The 24,058-nt window shown below is 38.6% G+C and overlaps 1 protein-coding gene across 1 annotated transcript in view; it reads left to right on the top strand.

Moving 5' to 3' along the window:
• MORC3 (MORC family CW-type zinc finger 3) overlaps positions 1–24,058 on the top strand; it is a 340,436-nt gene that overhangs the window by 296,063 nt on the left and 20,315 nt on the right. Inside the window, exon 15 of the mRNA XM_053705944.1 lies at positions 6,033–6,873. Coding sequence (XP_053561919.1) covers positions 6,033–6,873 — 841 coding nt within the window. The remainder of the gene's footprint in view (positions 1–6,032; positions 6,874–24,058) is intronic.

The following is a 24,058-nucleotide window of genomic DNA, read 5'->3' as shown; positions in this document are numbered from 1 at the left end:
CCCAAGTCAACATGAAGGTGCGGCCCTCATTCCAGCTCAGCTGGTAGGGGGCAGATTACGATTTTTCAAAGAAATTTGGATCAATTCGATTCACAATCTTTGGATTCAGAACATTGTTTCACAAGGGTACAGAATAGGCTTCAAGATAAGGCCTCCTGCAAGAAGATTTTTTCTTTCCCGTGTCCCAGTAAATCCAGTGAAGGCTCAAGCATTTCTGAAATGTGTTTCAGATCTAGAGTTGGCTGGAGTAATTATGCCAGTTCCAGTTCTGGAACAGGGGCTGGGGTTTTACTCAAATCTTTTCATTATACCAAAGAAGGAGAATTCCTTCAGACCAGTTCTGGATTTAAAAATATTGAATCATTATGTAAGGATACCAACATTCAAAATGGTAACTATAAGGACTATTCTGCCTTTTGTTCAGCAAGGGCATTATATGTCCACAATAGATTTACAGGATGCATATCTGCATATTCCGATTCATCCAGATCACTATCAGTTTCTGAGATTCTCTTTCCTAGACAAGCATTACCAGTTTGTGGCTCTGCCGTTTGGTCTAGCAACAGCTCCAAGGATTTTTACAAAGGTTCTCGGTGCCCTTCTCTCTGTAATCAGCGAACAGGGTATTGTGGTATTTCCTTATTTGTAACGATATCTTGGTACTTGCTCAGTCTTCACATTTAGCAGAATCTCATACGAATCGACTTGTATTGTTTCTTCGAGAACATGGTTGGAGGATCAATTTACCAAAAAGTTCATTGATTCCTCAGACAAGGGTAACCTTTTTAGGTTTCCAGATAGATTCAGTGTCCATGACTCTGTCTCTGACAGACAAGAGACGTCTAAATTGGTTTCAGCTTGTCGAAACCTTCAGTCTCAATCATTCCCTTCGGTAGCCTTATGCATGGAAATTCTAGTTCTTATGACTGCTGCATCGGACGCGATCCCCTTTGCTCGTTTTCACATGCGACCTCTTCAGCTCTGTATGCTGAACCAGTGGTGCAGGGATTATACAAAGATATCTCAATTAATATCTTTAAAACCGATTGTACGACACTCTCTGACGTGGTGGACAGACCACCATCGTTTAGTTCAGGGGGCTTCTTTTGTTCTTCCGACCTGGACTGTGATTTCAACAGATGCAAGTCTGACAGGTTGGGGAGCTGTTTGGGGGTCTCTGACAGCACAAGGGGTTTGGGATTCTCAGGAGGTGAGATTACCAATCAACATTTTGGAACTCCGTGCAATTTTCAGAGCTCTTCAGTCATGGCCTCTTCTAAAGAGAGAGTCGTTCATTTGTTTTCAGACGGACAATGTCACAACCGTGGCATATGTCAATCATCAAGGAGGGACTCACAGTCCTCTGGCTATGAAAGAAGTATCTTGAATACTGGTATGGGCGGAATCCAGCTCCTTTCTAATTTCTGCGGTTCATATCCCAGGTATAGACAATTGGGAAGCAGATTTTCTCAGTCGCCAAACGTTACATCCAGACGAATGGTCTCTTCACCCAGAGGTATTTCTTCAGATTGTTCAAATGTGGGGACTTTCAGAAATAGATCTGATGGCTTCTCATCTAAACAAGAAGCTTCCCAGGTATCTGTCCAGATCCAGGGATCCTCAAGCGGAGGCAGTGGATGCATTGTCACTTCCTTGGAAGTATCATCCTGCCTATATCTTTCCGCCTCTAGTTCTTCTTCCAAAAGTGATTTCCAAGATTCTAAAGGAGTGCTCGTTTGTTCTGCTGGTGGCTCCAGCATGGCCTGACAGGTTTTGGTATGCAGATCTTGTCCGGATGGTCACTTGCCAACCATGGACTCTTCCGTTAAGACCAGACCTTCTATCGCAAGGTCCTTTTTTCCATCAGGATCTCAAATCCTTAAATTTGAAGGTATGGAGATTGAACGCTTGATTCTCAGTCATAGAGGTTTCTCTGACTCTGTGATTAATACTATGTTACAGGCTCGTAAAACTGTATCTAGGAAGATATATTATCGAGTCTGGAAGATTTACATTTCTTGGTGTTTTTCTCATCATTTTTCTTGGCATTCTTTTAGAATTCCTAGAATTTTACAGTTTCTTCAGGATGGTTTGGATAAAGGTTTGTCTGCAAGTTCCTTGAAAGGACAAATCTCTGCTCTTTCTGTTCTTTTTCACAGAAAGATTGCTAGTCTTCCTGATATTCATTGTTTTGTACAAGCTTTGGCTCGTATAAAACCTGTTATTAAGTCAATTTCTCCTCCTTGGAGTTTGAATTTGGTTCTGGGGGCTATTCAAGCTCCTCCATTTGAACCTATGCATTCGCTGGACATTAAATTACTTTCTTGGAAAGTTTTGTTTCTTTTGGCCATCTCTTCTGCTAGAAGAGTTTCTGAATTATCTGCTCTTTCTTGTGAGTCTCCTTTTCTGATTTTTCATCAGGATAAGGCGGTGTTGCGAACTTCTTTTAAATTTTTACCTAAGGTTGTGAATTCTAACAACATTAGTAGAGAAATTGTGGTTCCTTCATTGTGTCCTAATCCTAAGAATTCTAAGGAAAAGTCGTTGCATTCTTTGGATGTAGTTAGAGCTTTGAGATATTATGTTGAAGCTACTAAGGTTTTCCGAAAGACTTCTAGTCTATTTGTTATCTTTTCTGGTTCTAGAAAGGTCAGAAGGCTTCTGCCATTTCTTTGGCATCTTGGTTAAAATCTTTGATTCATCATGCTTATGTCGAGTCGGGTAAAACTCCGCCTCAAAGGATTACAGCTCATTCTACTAGGTCAGTTTCTACTTCCTGGGCGTTTAGGAATGAAGCTTCAGTTGATCAGATTTGCAAAGCAGCCACTTGGTCTTCTTTGCATACTTTTACTAAATTCTACCATTTTGATGTGTTTTCTTCTTCTGAAGCAGTTTTTGGTAGAAAAGTACTTCAGGCAGCTGTTTCAGTTTGATTCTTCTGCTTATAATTTCAGTTTTTTTCATTATAAGATTTAAACTTTGTTTTGGGTGTGGATTTTTTTCAGCGGAATTGGCTGTCTTTATTTTATCCCTCCCTCTCTAGTGACTCTTGCGTGGAAGATCCACATCTTGGGTAGTCATTATCCCATACGTCACTAGCTCATGGACTCTTGCTAATTACATGAAAGAAAACATAATTTATGTAAGAACTTACCTGATAAATTAATTTCTTTCATATTAGCAAGAGTCCATGAGGCCCACCCTTTTTTGTGGTGGTTATGATTTTTTTGTATAAAGCACAATTATTCCAATTCCTTGTTTTTTATGCTTTCGCACTTTTTTCTTATCACCCCACTTCTTGGTTATACGTTAAACTGATTTGTGGGTGTGGTGAGGGGTGTATTTATAGGCATTTTGAGGTTTGGGAAACTTTGCCCCTCCTGGTAGGAATGTATATCCCATACGTCACTAGCTCATGGACTCTTGCTAATATGAAAGAAATGAATTTATCAGGTAAGTTCTTACATAAATTATGTTTTTTTGGGGTTCAGAACTCTGGACAGCACTTTTTTATTGGTGGATGAATTTATCCACCAATCAGCAAGAACAACCCGGGTTGTTCACCAAAAATGGGCCGGCATCTAAACTTACATTCTTACATTTCAAATAAAGATACCAAGAGAATGAAGAAAATTTGATAATAGGAGTAAATTAGAAAATTCCATGCTCTGAATCACAAAAGAAAAAAATTGGGTTCAGTGTCCCTTTAAGGTCTTGCAGAGGGTTCCGTTTGAACCTATGCATTCCATTGACATTAAGATTTTGTCCTGGAAGGTTCTCTTCCTGTTGGCTATTGCATCAGCGCGCAGAGTATCTGAGCTAGCTGCCTTGCAAAGTGACCCTCCTTATCTGGTGTTTCATGCGGATAAGGCTGTTCTTCGCACTGGGTTAGGGTTTCTCGCTAAGGTGGTGTCTAACCGTAACATCAATCAGGAAATAGTTGTTCCTTCCTTGTGTCCTAACCCTTCTTCTAAGGAGAGGTTACTTCATAACTTGGATGCGGTTCTTGCCTTGAAGTTCTATCTTCAGGCGTCAAAGGATTTCAGACAGTCTACATCTCTTTGTGGGGTATTCTGGGAAGGGCAAGGGGCCTCTGCTACTTCTTTGTCTTTTTGGTTGAGGAGCTTGAGTCGCTTGGCTTATGAGACAGCAGGACATACGCCTCCTCAGAGGATCACGGCTCATTCAACTAGAGCTGTGGCTTTGTCTTGGGCCTTCAAGAATGAGGCCTCTATGGAGCAAATTTGTAAGGTGGCTACCTTGTCCTCCTTACACACTTTTACAAAGTTTTACAAGTTTGACATTTTTGCTTCTGCGGAAGCTGTTTTTGGTTGAGAGATTTTGCAGGCTGTGGTGCCCTCCGTTTAGGGTCTGCCTTTTTACCCTCCCGGTTTCATTCAGTGTCCTCTAGAGCTTGGGTATATGTTCCCAATAGTAATGAATAAAGCCGTTTACTCTCCTCCTCTTTAGATGGAAAACATAAATTATGCTTACCTGATCATTTCATTTTTATTGAGGGGAGGAGAGTCCACGGTTCCTGCCTGTATCTCCTTGTTGGCGGACCTAAATTTAATCTTCTGGCACCTTTTATACCCTGATATTTCTCCTACTGTTCCTGGTTCCCTCGGCAGGATGACTGGGGGATGAGGCAAGTGGAGGAGGTATTTAAGCCTTTGACTGGGGTGTCTTTGCCTCCTCCTGGTGGCCAGGTTCTTAATTCCCAATAGTAATGAATGAAGCCATGGACTCTCCTCCCCTCGATGGAAATGAAATTACAGTATCAGGTAAGCATAATTTGTTTTTTCAATTCTCTAAACTTGATGGCATGGAAATTGAATTGTTAATCATTAGACATAGAGGTTTCTTTGATACAGTGATTGAAACCTTAATTCAGACCTGTAAGCCTGTAACTAGGAACATTTATCATTAGGTCTGGAAGGCCTTTATTTCTTGGTGTATGCTTCACATTTTTTCCTGGCATTCTTTCAGATTTCCTAGGATTCTGCAGTTTCTACAGAATGGTCTGGATAAGGGTTTATCTGCCAGTTCTCTGAAGGGGCAGATTTTTATTTTTTCAGGGTTTTATAGGAAGATTGCTAATATTCCTGATATTCATGTTTTTTTTCAGGCTTTGGTTCGTATTAAACCTGTAATCAAGCTGATTTCTTAACTTGGTGTTAAGGGTTTTGCTGTCTCCTCCTTTTGAACCAATGCTTTAGGTGGATATTAAGCTGCTTTCTTTGAAGGTTTTATTCCTTTTGGCCATCTTTTCTGCTACAAGAGTTTCTTCTCTTTTCCTTTTCAAACATAAGTTTGATTCTTACTAACCAAGTCTTGGCTGGAGGAGTTTAGCGTGAAGGTAGTAAAAATAATTTAAAATATTTACAGTTATTGACAAAATTATCTAGATAGACAATAGGCATGTAGTATTAAAATAAAGATAATTTTAGTGTGCAATGTCCCTTTAAAAATGGCTTAAAGGCATAGAAAGGTCATAATTACATTGTCCATTAATCAACTTAAATTTTAAATAGCATTTTTGCAATATACTTCCATTAGCAAAAATGCTTTTAGTAATTTCTGTTTTAGTGGCATACGCACATATGCTGTGTGGGACTAGATGATTTGAACACCATTCCTGCTTAGAGAGCTACGTCCGTGACTTAAAATTTGTCACATACAATCCGCTGCTGACTCTGAGGTGGTGTGGTGTTTGAATGCTTGTGCATTGGGTACTTACAGGGTATGTGTGTATGCCGCTTAAAACAGTAGTAGCTTTAACTAGCAGCATTTTTGCTGGAAGAATATTGCAATAATGCATCTAGTTAAAATTTAAATGCCAGCATGCTCATTTCAGTTTTAACCTTTCTATCCCTTTACCTTGTTTGCAGATACAGTTGGACAGATTCCTCTTTGTAATCCACAAGTCTCACTACTTTACAGATTCATGAAATATTAAAATATATCATTTTATATCATGTAAACATTCTCTTAATGCTAGATTGATATAAGACTTTTAATATTGTTTTTAGAACCAAGCGTTGGGTTGTTACTGAAGAGTCTCCTGTACAAGCTAAGAAGTCAAAGGTTACTGAATCAGAACCTATCGAAGTCCCTGACATTGATGATTGTGATGATTGTGATGAAGGGGATGTAATCATACTTGAAGCGAACAGCACACCCAAACCTAAAAGTCTCAAGAAAGAAAACAATAAAGAACTTTGCCCTGTTCCCTTAGAGGGCTGTGCTGATTTGGAGACAAATAATGTCCCTGCTATGGAAGACACCTCTGCAGTAGCTACCCAAACAGAAGTAGCTCCCTTGTTTATTAAAAAGGAAAAAGATACAATTGATGATATTACCAGGAGAGAAAACCAGACGTCAGCAGATGTCCCTGTTTACAGCCATTGCAATGGAACTGGAGCACACCAGGAAAACTCTGAAAACCAATGCCCTAGTCATCAGAGTCCAGCACATACAGCCGTTCAAGGGAAAGTAAACTATAAAAAACTTTGTGAGGACCTGAAAGTAAAAATGAGAGGTCTTGAGGAACAGCTAACTGAAATGCAAAACAAAGAAGTGAAAAAGGAAGTTTCTCATCAGTCGATACAGACTGAAGAATATCCTTTAAACATAAATGGAACTCAGACTAAGCAGCTGGCTTCACTGTATGAGCAAGCACTGAAAGAAATAAACAGATTGAAAGTACAATGTGAGACTCTGCAGAAATTAAAATCAGAAGATGACGCAAAAGGTTTGAAAGCAGCAGCTGACAACAGTGAAAGTCAAGTGGATGAGATGGCTGTGCAGCTTGATACGGTGTTCAGGCAGCTAGATGCAAGTTGTACTGAAAGAGACCAGTATAAAAAGGAGGTATATATATATATTTGTATTGGTCATTTGTGTACATCACATATCATATAGGCTCATGTTTGTTTTAAAGGGACAGAAAACCCAAAATTGTATTTCATGATTTATATAGAACATACAATTGTAAACAACTTTTTAATTTACTTCTATTATCAAATTTGCTTCGTTATCTTTTTATCCTGAAGAAACAGAATTGCACTACTGGCAGCTAGCTCAACACATCTAGTTAGCCAATCGGAAGAGAAAAATGTGCACCGGCACCAATCAGCAGCTAGCACCCACTAGTGTAGTATATGTGTGTATTTTTCAACACTGGATACAAAGAGAAAAAAACACATTTGAAAATAGAAGTTAATTTAAGTATCTTAAAATGACATGCTGTTTGTGAATCATGCAAGTTTAATTTGTACAAACAAAATGACATTTTAGTCCACTTTTTCTTTGCTTCACTGAAAGGACATTTTAAAATATATTAGTGATTATAATTAAAAAACAAAAGTGCTCTACTCCTGAATAAATAGATGTTTTCATTTCATATTCTTGTTTCCACCAGTAAAGCAGAGGCAGTTGTTCTTTTCAACCAGTGAAGGTTAATAAGGAGGACAAAACCAGTACTGCTGGTGCTAGTTTACATTTTGAACTACTTATACACACACATACAGGGCTGGAAATTGACATGGGCAGTGTAAAAAAAAAACCCAGCCTTTTTGCCTTGTTTGACATTGAGTGGACGAGTGTAAATGCTGCGTACTCATGCTAAGACTTTTATAGATTGCTCTAGAACAAAGATGACTCACTGGTAGCCCTCTGCACTATTGTTTGCAGCCCCCAAGACAAATCAGAACAAAGAATGTGGGCCCTTGTTTTCTGTGGCCCTGGAAAAGGTGGAAATAAAAACATGGGCATTGGGACTTCTGGTGGGTCTTCAAATAAGGTGACCACAACTCAAAAAAAAAAAGCTCACTGGAGGAAAGAACAGCAGACAGTGTGTCCTGCAACTTTACCTAAAACTGGACGTTTTACCAATATTTGTTACTCCGTAGATAGATATATGTATGTGCCCCTTCTAGACTATTGACCTGAGGACCCATCTATTAGGAGGTTGGCTTCACTGCTCAAGGCTATAACTGTGACCTCTTTTTGACAGTTGAGTTTTTCTATCAGTAGCACACAGCCCTTACTGTTTTTTCAGTAGCAGGAACCAGACCATCCCTATTTTACTTTGTTAGCCACTGTGATTTTTTTTTGCAGAGCTCATTAAAGGGACAGTAAATAATTTGTAATTAAGACATTTATCTAAATCTAAACTTTTTGTTTTAACAAATTGACATCCATTTTACTACAATCCAGGCTTAAGCAGGTTAGACAACGTCATAATGTTAGTGTACAATTCATTAGTTTGCATTTGTTATCAGTTAAAAACAATTTAGGCACAGATGTGGTTAGTCTATATGGAAGTCAAATGCATTTCATATTCTGAGAATTAGGAAATCCTCAATTTTCAGAGCTAAATTACAGTCAAAATAAATAATAAAAATGTATTGCAAAGATGTTTCATTACAGATAGCTAAACAAGGGGTTTACTGTCCCTTTTAACTCTCTGCACTGTGTTAATTAACCATCACATGACATACAGCACTATGCATGGGAATTGGGTAAGGGAGCAAAGAAAAAATAATTCTTAAAGGGACATAATGCTCATATGCTAAATCACTTAAAACTGATGCGGAATAACTGTAAAAAGCTGACAGGAAAATATAACCTGAACATCTCTTTGTAAGAAAGGAAGATATTTCACCTCACAATTTGTCTCAGCTCACCAGAATAAGTACAGTTACTACCCAGCTGCAGGTAAAAAATAAAGAAATGAACAGCAGCCAATCGGCATCAACAGTGCTGAGGTCATGAACTCTTACTGTGATCTCATGAGATTTAACTTAACTCTCATGAGATTTTATAGTAAGCATCCTTAAACTGAATAGGGAAATATGAGTGTGCATGAGGCTCACTCCCTTGCTGGTCCCAGGACAGGAATACTGATTTGCTGCTTAAAGTATTTTACAATGGGGTGTGAATACTTAGGAAATTTTGAGTTAAAATATCTTTCTTTTTTACATAGAGATGCTCAGGTGATATTTTCTAGTCAGCCTTTTACAGTTATGATGCATCACTTTCAAGTGTTTCAACATTTGGGTATCATGGCCTTTTAGGGTACTCAGCACAAATGCAGTCAATTTAAAAGTGCCATCCAAATCCTTTCTTTCCTCTGTTACCTATTATAGGGTGACACAGGGTAAAAAAAAGAGTAAGCTGGTAAATATTTAACATTTCTTTCATGTAATTGGCAAGAGTCCATGAGCTAGTGACTTATGGGATATACAATCCTACCAGGAGAGGCAAAGTTTCCCAGAGCTCAAAATGCCTATAAAAACACCCCTCACCACACCCACAATTCAGTTTTACAAACTTTGCTTCCTATGGAGGTGGTTAAGTAAGTTTGTGCTAAGATTTCTATGTTGATATGCGCTTCTCAGCATTGATGAAGCCCGATTCCTCTCAAAGTACAGCGAATGTCAGAGGGACGTGAAGAGAGTATCACTTATTGAATACAATGATTTCCCTAACGGGGGTCTATTTCATAGGTTCTCTGTTATCGGTCGTAGAGATTAATCTCCTACCTCCCTTTTCAGATCGACGATATACTCTCAATTTACCATTACCTCTACTAATAACTGTTTCAGTACTGGTTTGGCTATCTGCTATATGTGGATGGGTGTCTTTTGGTTAGTATGCTTTTTATTACTTAAAGGGCCATTATACACTCATTTTTTCTTTGCATAAATGTTTTGTAGATGCTCTATTTATAAAGCCCATAAAGTTTTTTGTTTTTTTTTTAAAATGTATAGTTTTGCTTATTTTTAAATAACATTGCTCTGATTTTCAGACTCCTAACCAAGCCCCAAAGTTTTATTTGAATACCGTCAGCTACCTTCTCCAGCTTGCTCCTGTTTGTGTAAAGGGTCTTTTCATATGCAAAAGAAGGGGGAGGGGGGGTGTCTTATTTCCCACTTGCAGTGGGCTTTCCAACTGCCTTCCAACTGCCTTTTCAACAGAGTTAAACTGAAAGCTTCTAAGTACGTTTTTAAACCATTTTATACTGGATTTTTATATCAGTATCTGTGCATCTTATTCTTTATAGTAGTGTCTATTACATGCAGTTATATGAAAATGAGTGTATACTATCCCTTTAAGACACCTCAGCTATGGTTTGGCACTTTATGCATTTATATAAAGTTCTAAATATATGTATTGTACTTATATTTGCCTTGAGTCAGGTTCATGTATTTCCTTCTGCAGACTGTCAGTTTCATATTTGGGGAATATATACATTTTTTAAGAAAAAATTTTCTTACCTGGGGTTTAGTCTTTTTTCCAATAAACTACTTCTTGCAAATTGCGGGCGGTATTAGGCCTGCGAGTGCGCCAAATGCTAAACTTTATTGCGTCATTTTTGGCGCAAAAAATACGTTTATGACGCAACTTCGTCATTTCCGGCGTCATAGTTGACGCCGAAGCGTTACACACGGTTGTGTCATTAGTGACGCAAATGTGTCATTTCCGGTTATTATAGGCGCCAAAAAGGTTTTCAGTTACATTGTGCATCATACTTGGCACCAAACTTTTTCATTATTTCAATACCCCATTGATGTTTGCCTCTTGCCTTTTTTCTCTATCAGAGGACTATGCTATTTGCATTTTTTCCCATTCCTGAAACTGTCATATAAGGAAATTGATAATTTTGCTTTATATGCTGTTTTTTCTTTTACATTTTGCAAGATATCTCAATCTGATCCTGCCTCAGAAGTTTCTGCTGGAACGTTGCTGCCTGACATCGGTTCTACCAAAGCTAAGTGCATTTTTTGTAAAATTGTGGAAATTATTTCGCCGAATGTCATTTGTAATAGTTGTCATGATAAACTTTTACATGCAGATAGTGTGTCCATCAGTAATAGCACATTGCCAGTTGCAGTTCCTTCAACTTCTAATGTACATGATATACCTATGAATTTTTAAGAATTTGTTTCTGATTCTATTTTGAAGGCTTTGTCTGCATTTCCACCTTCTAATAAACGTAAAAGGTCTTTTAAAACTTCTCATTCAGTTGATGAAATTTCAAATGACCAACAACATAATAATTTATCCTCTTCTGATGAGTATCTATCTGATACAGAAGATCCTTCCTCAGACATTGACACTGACAAATCTATTTATTTATTTAAAATTGAGTATATGCGTTCTTTATTAAAAGAAGTGTTAATTACTTTTTCCTATTCCTGAGGCTATTTCTGATATGATTTCTAAGGAATGGAATAAGCCAGGTACTTCTTATATTCCTTCTTCAAGGTTTAAAAAATTCTATCCTTTACCAGCAAATTCTATAGAGTTTTTGGAAAAAATCCCCAAAGTTGATGGGGCTATTTCTACTCTTGCTAAACGTACCACTATTCCTATGGAAGATAGTACTTCCTTTAAGGATCCTTTAGATAGGAAGCTTGAATCTTATCTAAGGAAGGCATATTTATATTCATAATAACCAACATTCATACAAAAAACTCCGTCTTACACTTGGAAAGGCTTAATAGGCTTGGGTGTTTCTAAATATTTCTGTGCATTAGAAACCATCAGACACTGTGTTTCACTTTTTCAAAGATGTATGTCAGTAGCAAAAAAAAATCAATTCTTATAACGAACTTAATAAATGCATTCATCACCTTTGTATCCGTAAGTCTTTTGCAAAATCACAGTTGGTAAATGAGCTATTTACTAAAACTCAGTGTGTCCACTTCAAAATAGCTGTTTCATATATTACGGTTTTTATATATAAACCCACACCGGTATAGTTGTAAAAACAATAGTATGAAAACACCGGTCCTACTCACCGCAGGGAGGGTAGATGTCAGCTCCGACTTGTATCTTCTTTTTCCACCGTAAACAGGTAAGTTTAAACTTGTGTCCAAACTTATCAAAATTGCTATGCACACCGGGTTGTTAGCTCACTGATTGAACACTGCACAAGCAATTATTAGAATCCAGAAAGACAAAGTTACACCAAATTGCAAATTCTCCAATGTAGCGTTTTCCCTTACGCTGTAACATATCAAGTTCATTCAAAGGGGGGTATTGAAGAGATGCAGGCAGCACAAAAAATTGATTTTCCGTAAAAAACAAGACTTTATTTCATCCCTTAAAATATATACAAGCACAATCCATGGTAGTTACCCATACACACAGGGAGAAAAAAGGCTGCTTCCGACGTGTTTCCTGCTCACAGGGAGCACTTCATCAGGGATAGCAGCTGCTTCCCATACATGCTATTTATTCAAAATGATAGTGTTAACCCTAAGTGGCCAAAAAGTTAGCCTGCATGCCTTTTCAACAAAGGACTATTTTCAAACAAGGGTATAACACGATCACTTTAACAAATATTACTAAATAAACATTCATAGTGATAACATAGTTATTTACATTCATTAAAAACAGAAAAATATTTTCAAAAAGCGAGGGAAAAAAGGAATTCTCTATGGAAAAAGTTTTATAATGTTACATTAGACCTGTTGGTAAATGGGTTGGTAGCTCCTTATATACATAGTAGTGGGTAATTTCTAAACATAAGCAATGTTATGCAAAAAGCTATGAAATAGTAGCCACCCATAACTAAAGATATAATTAAATCCGAAAATTGCATATAGTGTGAGCTAGCTGAGATGCATATACATTTCTTCACAGACTTTTTATATATATATTTTTTAACAGAACACAACCTAAGGTATTAAACATGGGGTATTTTGACTCTTTCCATGCAACTATTTTACCACCAATCTATGCCAAAGTTTGAAAAAAAAAAGTGGTGATTTTTTGACAAAATAGCAATTCAAGAATACATTTACTGAGAACGTTAAGGGTTACTGCCAAATAACACCCCAATATGTCTTCAGCAGCATCTCCTGAGTACAGTGATACCACCCATGTATAGGTCTGTTGGGTTCTCTGGGGGCTAAAAGGCCTTATGTTTAGGGGGCGCATTCCAGTTTTTTAACTTGGAATTTTCACATCTGTCATCATGCACCCATGTCCTATTTGGGACATTTCTGAAGCCGGACAATGCAAATTACCCCCATCAAACCATATATTTTTAAAAAGTAGACACCCTAGGGTATTTCAAATGCTGGTATTTTAACACTTTGCATGCACTAATTCAACCACCAGTCTTTGTCAAACTTTTGGGTAGTCATTTTGGTGTGTTATTTTTCACACGCATTGTACTTTAGGCATGGATTCTCAGTTCCTGTTATATGTTACTGACCAAAAACACCTCAATATGTGTTCAACAACATCTTCTGAGTACAGTGATACCACCCATGTATAGGTGTGTCGGGTTCTCTGGGGGCTAAAAGGCCTTAATTTTAGGGGGCGCATTCCAGTTTTTCAACTTGGAATTTTCACATCTGTCATCATGCACCCATGTCCTATTTGGGACATTTCTGAAGCCGGCCAATGTAAATTACCCCCATCAAACCATATATTTTTGAAAAATAGACACCCTAGGGTATTTCAAATGCTGGTATTTTAACACTTTCCATGCACTAATTCAACCACAAGTCTTTGTCAAACTTTTAGGTAGTCATTTTTTTGTGTTATTTTTCACACACATTGTACTTTAGGCATATATTCTCAGTGCCTGTTATGTGTTACTGCCAAAAAAAACTCAATATGTATTCAACAACATCTTCTGAGTACAGTGATACCACCCATGTATAGGTGTGTTGGGTTTTCTGGGGGCTAAAAGGCCTTATTTTTAGGGGGCGCATTCCAGTTTTTCAACTTGGAATTTTCACATCTGACATCATGCACCCATGTCCTATTTGGGACATTTCTGAAGCTGGTCAATGTAAATTACCCCCATCAAACCATATATTTTTGAAAAGTAGACACCCCCTAGGCTATTTCAAATGCTGGTATTTTAACACTTTCCATGCACTAATTCAACCACTAGTCTTTGTCAAACTTTTAGGTAGTCATTTTTTTGCATTATTTTTCACACACATTGTACTTTAGGCATATATTCTCAGTCCCTGTTATGTGTTACTGCCAAAAAAAAACTCAATATGTATTCAACAACATCTCCTGAGTACAGTGATACCACCCATGTATAGGTGTGTTGGGTTCTCTGGGGGCTAAAAGGCCTTAATTTTATGGGGCGCATTCCAGTTTTTCAACTTGGAATTTTCACATCCCATGCACCCATGTCCTATGTAGGACATTTCTGAAGCCGGCCAATGTAATTTACCGCCATCAAACCATATATTTTTGAAAAGTAGACACCCTAGGGTATTTCAAATGCTGGTATTTTAACACTTTCCATGCACTAATTCAACCACCAGTCTTTGTCAAACTATTGGGCAGTCATTTTTTGTGTTATTTTTCACACACATTGTAATTTAGACATGAATTCTCAGCTCCTGTTATGTGTTACTGCCAAAGAAGACCCCAATATGTGTTCACCAACATCTCCTGAGTACAGTGATACCACCTATGCATAAGTTTCTTGGCTTGTTCGGGGGGTGTAATGCCAAATGTCCAACATGCGTTTGTGATTTTTTTTTCACATTTAACATATTTTCTTTGCCTATTGTCTTTTTGGGGGTATTTTAACATACCCCAATTTATTTGTTTCCATGAATGTGCATATTTTTGAAATGTTGACACCCCAAGGTATTGTATATGGTGTGCTTTGATGCCTTTGAAGCAACCGTTTTAGCCAAAAAAATTGGAGAAAGTGTATGGTGGCATTTTTTCAATTTTCATTTTTACACACACATTGCTTTTTGACTATGATTTAGGAGAGACTGTTGTAAGTTAGTGCAAAAAAATACTTCAGGTTGTTTTCTGCTAGGCACCCTGAGTACACCTATGCCCCCCATGCATAGGTTTGCCAGGATTTTGGGAAGGTTATGTTACAATTTTATGACTTGTGATTTTAGTTATTAAGTGAGAGTATTTCTTCTGATAGGCCTCACTTTAGCCGAGGACGTGCAGGGTACGTCGTCAGACGTTAACTGCCTTTTTTTTTTCGGACGTACCCTGTCCCCCATGCATAGGTTTGACAGGGGTTTTTGTAAAAAAAAAAAAAAAACGAACAGCCCCATTTTAGAAAAAAAAATATATTAGTGAAATGTAAAAATCTGGCACATTAAAAGTAAAAAAATAACAACAAAAAATTTAACAGTAAACATAACAAAAACAAATAACAGCAAATGTATTTATTTTTTAAAAATTGACCATTGTATGGTACCGCTTGAAGCAGTCCCCAATGCAGAGTCCAGGCTGTCCAGGGCAATCAGGACAGTGATATACAGTGTCCCTTCTCTGCCCCCTCTTGGTACAGACTCTGCATTTTTTTTGTGGTCTCTGCTTTGCGGCAGTAGGGGGGATTTTAAAAATAAAATGAGTGGCCCCAACTCTGCTCTCTCCCATCACCGCCCGGGGAGCAGGTGCATCATGGTACAAAATCCCCGAAATGATCTGGAGCTGAAATTGTAAAAAAGTCTGTTTCATTCCGGGGTTTGCTTTTTTGAACAACAAAAAAGCGTTGTGGGTTGCAATCTGCATTAGGTAGATTGCAACCTTTTTGTACCAGGCCCTTGTCTTCCGCATAATTAGGTAGGGCTGCAGCAGCTGATCTGCCAGATCAACCCCACCCATATGCCGGTTATAAGACTTGATGCACACTGGCTTCCTTATTATCTCAGCTCTGCCACGTACATAGACCGCCACCGTCCTCTCTGTGTGGATGGTGGTAAGAAGGTATACATCCTTCTTGTATCTGTACTTAAGTGCCAACAGCTCCTCTTGGCGCAGAGCTGAGGTCTCCCCCCTTTGTAGCCGGGTGCGTACAAGTTGTCCTGGGAAACCTGTGCGGTTCTTTTTAATAGTACCGCAAGCTGCTGTATCAAAGCAATACAGTAGCTTGAACAAAAGGACACTTGTATAAAAATTGTCTAAGTACAAGTGATACCCTTTGTTCATTAGGGGTAATATCAGGTCCCAGACAATCTTGCCAGTGGTTCCCATATGTTCTGGGCAACCTGGAGGGTCAAGGTGGCTATCCTTTCCCTCATACACCCGGAAGGCCTGAGTATACCCAGTCTCACTCTCACAGAGCTTATACACCTTTACCCCATACCTGGAGCGCTTGGAAGGAATATACTGCTTGAATCCCAGCCTTCCCTTATACTTCATCAGGGATTCATCAACGCATATATTCCTTCCAGGTGTATAAGCCTCTGCAAACCTGGCAGAAAAGTGGGTAATCAGGGGGCGGATTTTATACAGCCTGTCAAATTGGGGATGCTCCCTAGGGGGGCACAGGCTGTTGTCGCTGAAGTGCATGAAATGAAGAATCATTTCATACCTCTGCCTCGACATACTCTGGGAGAAAATGGGGGTAGAGCAGATGGGGCTACTGCTCCAGTAGGAGCAAACGGAGGGTTTCTTTATGATGCCCATCAGCATAGTCAATGCCCAGAATTTTTTGTATTCTGGCACATTGATGGGGGCCCATTGCTGCTTTGCCAAATATGTTTCAGGCTTTGCAGCACGGTACTGATGGGCATATAAATTAGTTTGGGCGACAATGTTCCCCAATACATCATCACCCAGAAACACCTCCAGAAACTGTTGGGGGCTAAAACCTGCCACATCTATATTTATGCCAGCATTTGCTGTGAAGGGTGGGATATCTGGCCTCTGGAGATGAGGCGTTACCCACTCTTCAGCGGCAATGGCAGCAACACGCCTCCTTCTAGCAGGGGGGCTAGCAGCCACAGATACATCACTATCAGTTGAGACTGCATCTAATGATGTATCTGAGCATATGGCAGGGTCAAAATTGGGGTCTGAGTCAGACTTAGAGGCATCTGACTCTGACGCAAGGATGGCATATGCCTCCTCAGCACTATATGTTTTCTTTGACATTATTGTATCTCACAGAAAACCAAAATTAATTAACTAACTAAATGGCCTTTGGGTTTTTTTAAAAAAAGTACAGCTATGCTAATGCCAGTGATTTATAGCGATCACTGGCAAGCTAGGGGTTAAATACTCTTTAAATTAAATTAGCTAAATGGCTCTGAAAGGAGCCTTTGGGTTTTTAAAAAATTACAACAACAAAAATTAACCCCTAAAAAAATGCACAGACCGCAAAAAAGTACAGCTATGCTAATGCCAGTGATTTATAGCGATCACTGGCAAGCTAGGGGTTAAATACTCTTTTAAATTAAATTAGCTAAATGGCTCTGAAAGGAGCCTTTGGGTTTTTAAAAAATTACAACAAAAATTAAGCCCTAAAAAATGCACAGACAGCAAAAAAGTACAGCTATGCTAATGCCAGTGATGTATAGCGAACACTGGCAAGCTAGGGGTTAAATAGTCTTTAAATTAAATTAGCTAAATGGCTCTGAAAGGAGCCTTTGGGTTTTTAAAAAAAAATACAACAAAAATGAACCCCTAAAAAAATGCACAGACAGCAAAAAAAGTGCAGCTGTGCTACTGCCAGTGATTTATAGTGTTCACTGGCAAGCTAGGGGTTAATGGCTCTGAAAAGAGCCTTTGGATTTTAAATTTTTTAACAAATAAAAGAAATAAATCTCTCTCTGCTAAAATACAGGTCTCTCTCTCTCTCCAACAAAATCACAAGTAAGGAGAGGGAGGGAGATCCACACTGATTAGAGTCAATATTTACAAATATTGACCTGATCAGACAAATGGGAGATTTTATTATTATTTTTTTTTTTGTGGGAAGGCTCAGATTGGGTGACCCTAGCTTGCCCCTATGATGAGGCAGGCTAGGGACACCCCCAGAGGCCCCATGATGCACTGGGCATCGCCATTTTGGAAGCCTCATGGGGGAGGGGGGGGGCTATATAGGGGCTTTTTTATTTTATTACGTTTTTTTTTAACACAATTTTTATTTAATTTATATACTAACTAAGTGCCTCGACCCACCGAGGCACTTAGCACACTAGCAGAGCATCGGAAGCGTGTCCGATCGCTTCCGATGCTCTGCTGCACTGCCGGGCTCCACGTGGAGCAAAACCGGAAGTGATCACTCAAGGGGGAGTGATCAATCCGGTCCCGGCACTCCGGAACAGTACTGCAGGGATGCCTGGACATCGAGGCATCTCTGCGGTACTGTAATAGTGTCTGGAAGCGTTCTTGATCGCTTCCAGCACTCACTTTAGCCGAGGACGTGCAGGGTATGTCGTCAGGCGTTAACTGCCTTTTTTTTCGGACGTACCCTGCACGTCCTCGGTCACTAAGGGGTTAATCTATCATAAAGAAAAGATTTTGTTAGTGGGAGCATAATTTTTTGACTTTCATCTAAATTTGTAGTCTGCATTTTAGTCTGGATCATGATTCTAATTTAGTTTAACAGTTAATACATGAAAATGTGAGATACAAAAAACCAATTCTTAGTTCATTTCTATTCATGATTTTTAAAGATTATAAACTTATAATGCTTTTTATTTGAAATTCATAGGAGGGTAGACTTAGCAAACCTTAGTCACCGGTATACAATTGTAGGTCCCATATTTTGTTCATACCTTTTGGGAAACCGGTTTCCAACTTGTGGATCCAGAACGCTTCCCTCCTATTGAGTTTTGCTAGCCTGTCCCCCCCAGAAATTCTCTTAGGTACCCTGTCGATCACCTGGAACTGAAATAAAGCCAGTATTTGATCCTGCATGGCTCTATTATAAGTAGCTCCATATCTATGTGTTGCAAAGTGCTTAGCTACTGGGGTTTTGGGTTCTTTCGCATCAATAGATAGAAGATGTTCACGTATACGCTCTTTCACAGCTCTGATAGTTCTACCTGTATACTGTTTGCCACACAGCTTACAAGTTATTAAATATACAGCAAAATCAGATTGGCATGTAAAATGCTGAAAAATATTAAATTCATGTTTTGTAGTAAACGATTCAAATATATTCCCTGTCTTCACATAGTTACAGCTTTTGCATGGTCTTCCACCACATTTAAAGGTACCTTTCTTAGGGGATAGCCACCTATCTGCACTATCTGTTATCTCCCCTTGAGAGTCTGAGAAATTCTTGTTGACATATTGCGCTATAGTTTTAGCTCTCCTAGAGACAAATTTTACTCCATTATTAGATATATGAACTAATGAGTTCTCTTTCTCTAAGATTGGGAGATATATTTTTACTATGTTACAGATCTTATGATATTGATTGTTAAATTGTGTGGAGAACACTATTTTACCTTCTGCATCATCGTTTTTACTTTTATCTTTTAGAAGTAAATCTCGGTCCATTTCTCTCACACACTTTTGTGTATGCTCTAAAGTCTTCTTATTGTAGCCTCTATCAACTAATCATTTTTTCAGTTGATCAGAATGTCTGTTATAGTCACCTATACTACTACAATTACGGCGCAGCCTCATAAATTGTCCCTTAAGTATGGCACTTTAAGTGCTTGGGATGATTCGACTCTGCTCTTAAAATAGTGTTACCTGCTAGTTCCTTCCTGTATGTTTCCATACTTACTATTCTATTGTTCATGTCTGCTTTAATTTTTAAATCCAAAAAGTTAATACTGTCACCTGCCCAATTCCATGTAAATTTCAAATTCATACTGTTGTTATTTAATGATGTAACAAAATCCTTCATCTGTTCTACACTTCCATTCCAAATTATAAGGACATCATCGATGAACCTGGTGTAAAATCTAATGTTCTCTTTAAAGGCATTGAGGTCCCCAAATATTTTGAACAATTCAAAGTAGCCCAGATAGATGTTTGCATATGAGGGGGCAAATTTTGCCCCCATTGCCGTGCCTCTCTGCTGTAAAAACATCTTGCCTTTAAAGACAAAATAATTATGCGTTAACAAATAGCTAACTACATCTATGAGATAGCTGATGAAAATTACATCAAAATTGGTATATAATTTCAGAATTTCCTTGTTGGTGGGGGATACAAGAATATAATGACACTACATCAATGGTTAGTAATAAATCTGAATCTCTCAGCTCAAACCCATCTAACTTCCTTTAGAGTTGTATGGTATCCCTAAGATGTCCAGGTAAATTAATCACTATGGGCTGTAAAAAGCCATCGACCCATTCTCCTAATTTCTCACCTAGGGTACCTATTGTGGAAATAATGGGTCTCCCTGGTGGCTTTGTTGGATTTTTGTGAATTTTAGGCAAGTGTTTGAAAGTTGATATCACAGGAAACCTTACCAATAATAAGTCAGCTGATTTTTCATTTGATACCTAGCTTTTTGCCTTCTTCTAATAGGGAATCTAATTCTTTTACAAATTTAGAGGTAGGATTAAACGTTAAAGCTCTATAAGTATCTGTATCATTTAGCTGCAAAAACGCTTCATCTTCATAGGCTGACCTATCTAAGATAACAATTGATCCTCCTTTATCGGAGCTAGTGACCACTATATTCTCATTCTTTTGAAGGCTTTTGAGTGCTAATCTTTCTTTCCCTGTAAGGTTACTATTCTTGTTAGTGATTCTACTTCTATCACTATTGTATAGTTTTGTTATTTCCTGTTCAACTATAGTGTGAAATAGGTCTATATTTTCACCCCTAGACTGTGAGGGATAAAAACATTTATTAGTAAATTTCATATCACTTTTGGGTACTACTAGGCCTACATCATTATATCGCAAACTATCTCTGTGAAGGTTTGCTAAATCTGTGATATCACACAACTCACTGAAACCTAGTGTTTCTACATTTTCAGTAGTAAATACATGTAAATTTGATGTTACATTGTTGCTAGAACTGTCTGGATCATTAGCAACCTCTAACATTGAAAAATGTTTCTTAAGGGTTATTTTTTCTCATAAATTTATTAAGATCTAGTAACACATCAAACAAATTAAAGTCACTTGTTGGAGCAAAACCTAACCCTTTAGCCAACACTTTGTATTGGTCATCAGTGAGTTGTAGGCTGGACAAGTTGATTATATATTGTCCTTCTGTTATTTCCCGTTTTTTGACCCTTTGTTTGATCTACTGGGGTATCTTGGTGTAGACATTTTCTGTTCTCCCTTTGAGACCGGACTTATAGTTTTTTGAATAAATAGCATGTATGGGAAGCAGCTGCTATCCCTGATGAAGTGCTCCCTGTGAGCAGGAAACGCGTCGGAAGCAGCCTTTTTTCTCCCTGTGTGTATGGGTAACTACCATGGATTGTGCTTGTATATATTTTAAAGGATGAAATAAAGTCTTGTTTTTTACGGAAAATCAATTTTTTGTGCTGCCTGCATCTCTTCAATACCCCCCTTTGAATGAACTATTTATATTCAGGTCATCTTCTCAGACCTGCTATTTCTTTGGTTGATGTTGCGGCTGCATCAACTTTCTGGTTGGAGAATTTAGCGCAACAAGAATTGGATTCTGACATATCTAGCATTATTCGCTTACTGCAATATGCTAATCATTTTGTGATGCCATTTTTGATATTATCAAAATTGAGGTTAGATCTTCAGCTATATTAGCTAGAAGAGCTTTGTGGCTTAAATCTTGGAATGCTGATATGACATCTAAATCTAGATTACTATCTCTTTCTTTCCAAGGTAGTAATTTATTTGGTTCTCAGTTGGATTCAGTTCTATTATTTCAACTGTCACTGGGGGAAAGGGAGTTTTTCTGCCTCAGGATAAAAAGCCTAAGGGTAAATCTAAGGCTTCTAACCGTTTTCGTTCCTTTCGTCAAAATAAGGAACAAAAACTTAATCCTTCCCCCATGGAATCTGTTTCCAATTGGAAGCCTTCCTCAAATTGGAATAAATCCAAGCCATTTAGGAAACCAAAGGTGCGGCCCTCATTCCGGCTCAGCTGGTATGGGGCAGATTAAGGTTTTTCATGGATATTTGAATAAATTCTGTCCAAAATCAATGCATTCAGAGCATTGTCTCTCAAGGGTATTCAAATCTATTCATTGTCCAAAAGAAGGAAAATTTATTCAGACCAGTTCTGGATCTGAAAATTTTGAATCGTTATGTAAGAGTACCAACTTTCAAGATGTTGACTATAAGGACTATTCTGCCTTTTGTTTAGCAAGGACATTATATGTCCACAATAGACTTGCAGGATGCATACCTTCATATTCTGATTCATCCAGAACATTACCAGTTTCTGAGATTCTCTTTTCTAGACAAGCATTACCAATTTGTTGCTCTTCCATTTGGCCTAGCAACAGCTCCAAGAATCTTTTCAAAGGTTCTAGGTGCCCTACTTTCTGTAATCGGAGAACATGGTATTGCGTTGTTTCCTTATTTGGACGATATCTTGGTACTAGCTCAGTCTTTACGTTCTGCAGAATCTCAGACAAATCAACTTGTGTTGTTTCTTTGGTTACATGGTTGGAGGATCAATTTACCAAAAAGTTTCTTGATTCCTCAGACAAGGGTCACCTTTTTAGGCTTCCAGATAGACTCAGTGTCCATGACTCTGTCTCTAACAGACAAGAGACGTTTAAAATTGGTTGCAGGCTGCCGGCACCTTCAGTCTGTCATTCCCTTCAGTGGCTATGTGCATGGAAGTTTTAGGTCTCATGACTGCAGCATCGGACGCGATCCCCTTTGCTCGTTTTCACATGAGACCTCTACAGCTTTGTATGCTGAACCAATGGTGCAGGGATTATACAAAAATATCACAATTAATATCCTTAAATCCCAATGTACGACACTCTCTGACGTGGTGGATAGATCACCATTGTTTAGTTCAAGGGGCTTCTTTTGTTTGTCCAACCTGGACTGTGATCACAACAGATGCGAGTCTTTCAGGTTGGGGAGCTGTTTGGGGATCTCTGACAGCACAAGGGGTTTGGAAATCTCAAGACGCGAGATTGCCAATAAATATTTTAGAACTCCGTGCAATTCTCAGAGCTCTTCAGTTTTGGCCTCTGTTAAAGAGAGAACCGTTCATTTGTTTTCAGACAGACAATATCACAACAGTGGCATATATCAATCATCAGGGTGGGACTCACAGTCCCCAAGCTATGAAAGAAGTATCTCGGATACTTGCTTGGGCGGAATACAGCTCCTGTCTAATCTCTGTGGTGCATATCCCAGGTGTAGACAATTGGGAGGCGGATTATCTCAGCCGTCAGACTTTACATCCAGGGGAGTGGTCTCTCCATCCAGATGTGTTTTCTCAGATTGTTCAGATGTGGGGTCTTCCAGAGATAGATCTCATGGCCTCTTTTCTAAACAAGAAACTTCCCAGATACCTGTCCAGGTCCAGGGATGTTCAGGCGGAAGCAGTGGATGTGCTGACACTTCCTTGGTGTTATCATCCTGCTTACATTTTCCCGCCTCTAGTTCTCCTTCCAAGAGTGATCTCTGAAATCATAGTGGAACAGTCATATGCGGATCTGGTTTGGATGTCCAGTTGCCAGCCTTGGCCACTTCCGTTAAGGCCAGACCTACTGTCTCAAGGTCCGTTTTTCCATCAGGATCTCAAATCCATTAAATTTGAAGATATGGAAATTGAATGCTTAGTACTAAGTCATAGAGGTTTCTCTGACTCAGTGATTAATACTATGTTACAAGCTCGTAAATCTGTCTCTAGAAAGATTTATTATAGAGTTTGGAAGACTTACATTTCATGGTGTTCTTCTCATAAATTCTCTTGGCATTCTTTTAGAATTCCTAGAATTTTACCGTTCAGGATGGTTTGGATAAGGGTTTGTCTGCAAGTTCCTTGAAGGGACAAATCTCTGCTCTTTCTGTTTTATTTCACAGAAAGATTGCGATACTTCCTGATATTCACTGTTTTGTACAGGCTTTAGTTCGTATTAAGCCTGTCATTAAATCAATTTCTCCTCCTTGGAGTCTTAATTTGGTTCTGAAGGCTGTACAGGCTCCTCCATTTGAGCCTATGCATTCTTTGGACATTAAACTACTTTCTTGGAAAGTGTTGTTCCTTTTGGCTATCTCTTCTGCTAGAAGAGTTTCTGAGCTATCTGCTCTTTCTTGTGAGTCTCCTTTTCTGATTTTTCATCAGGATAAGGCAGTTTTGCGGACTTCTTTTCAATTTTTACTAGGGTTGCACCGATACCGATAGTAGTATCAGTATCGGTATC

Source organism: Bombina bombina, chromosome 3, assembly GCF_027579735.1.
Source record: "Bombina bombina isolate aBomBom1 chromosome 3, aBomBom1.pri, whole genome shotgun sequence".
In the NCBI taxonomy this organism is placed as follows: Eukaryota; Metazoa; Chordata; class Amphibia; order Anura; family Bombinatoridae; genus Bombina; species Bombina bombina.
The sequence above is the reverse complement of the archived record's forward strand: the minus strand, read 5'-3'. Positions and strand labels throughout refer to the sequence as shown.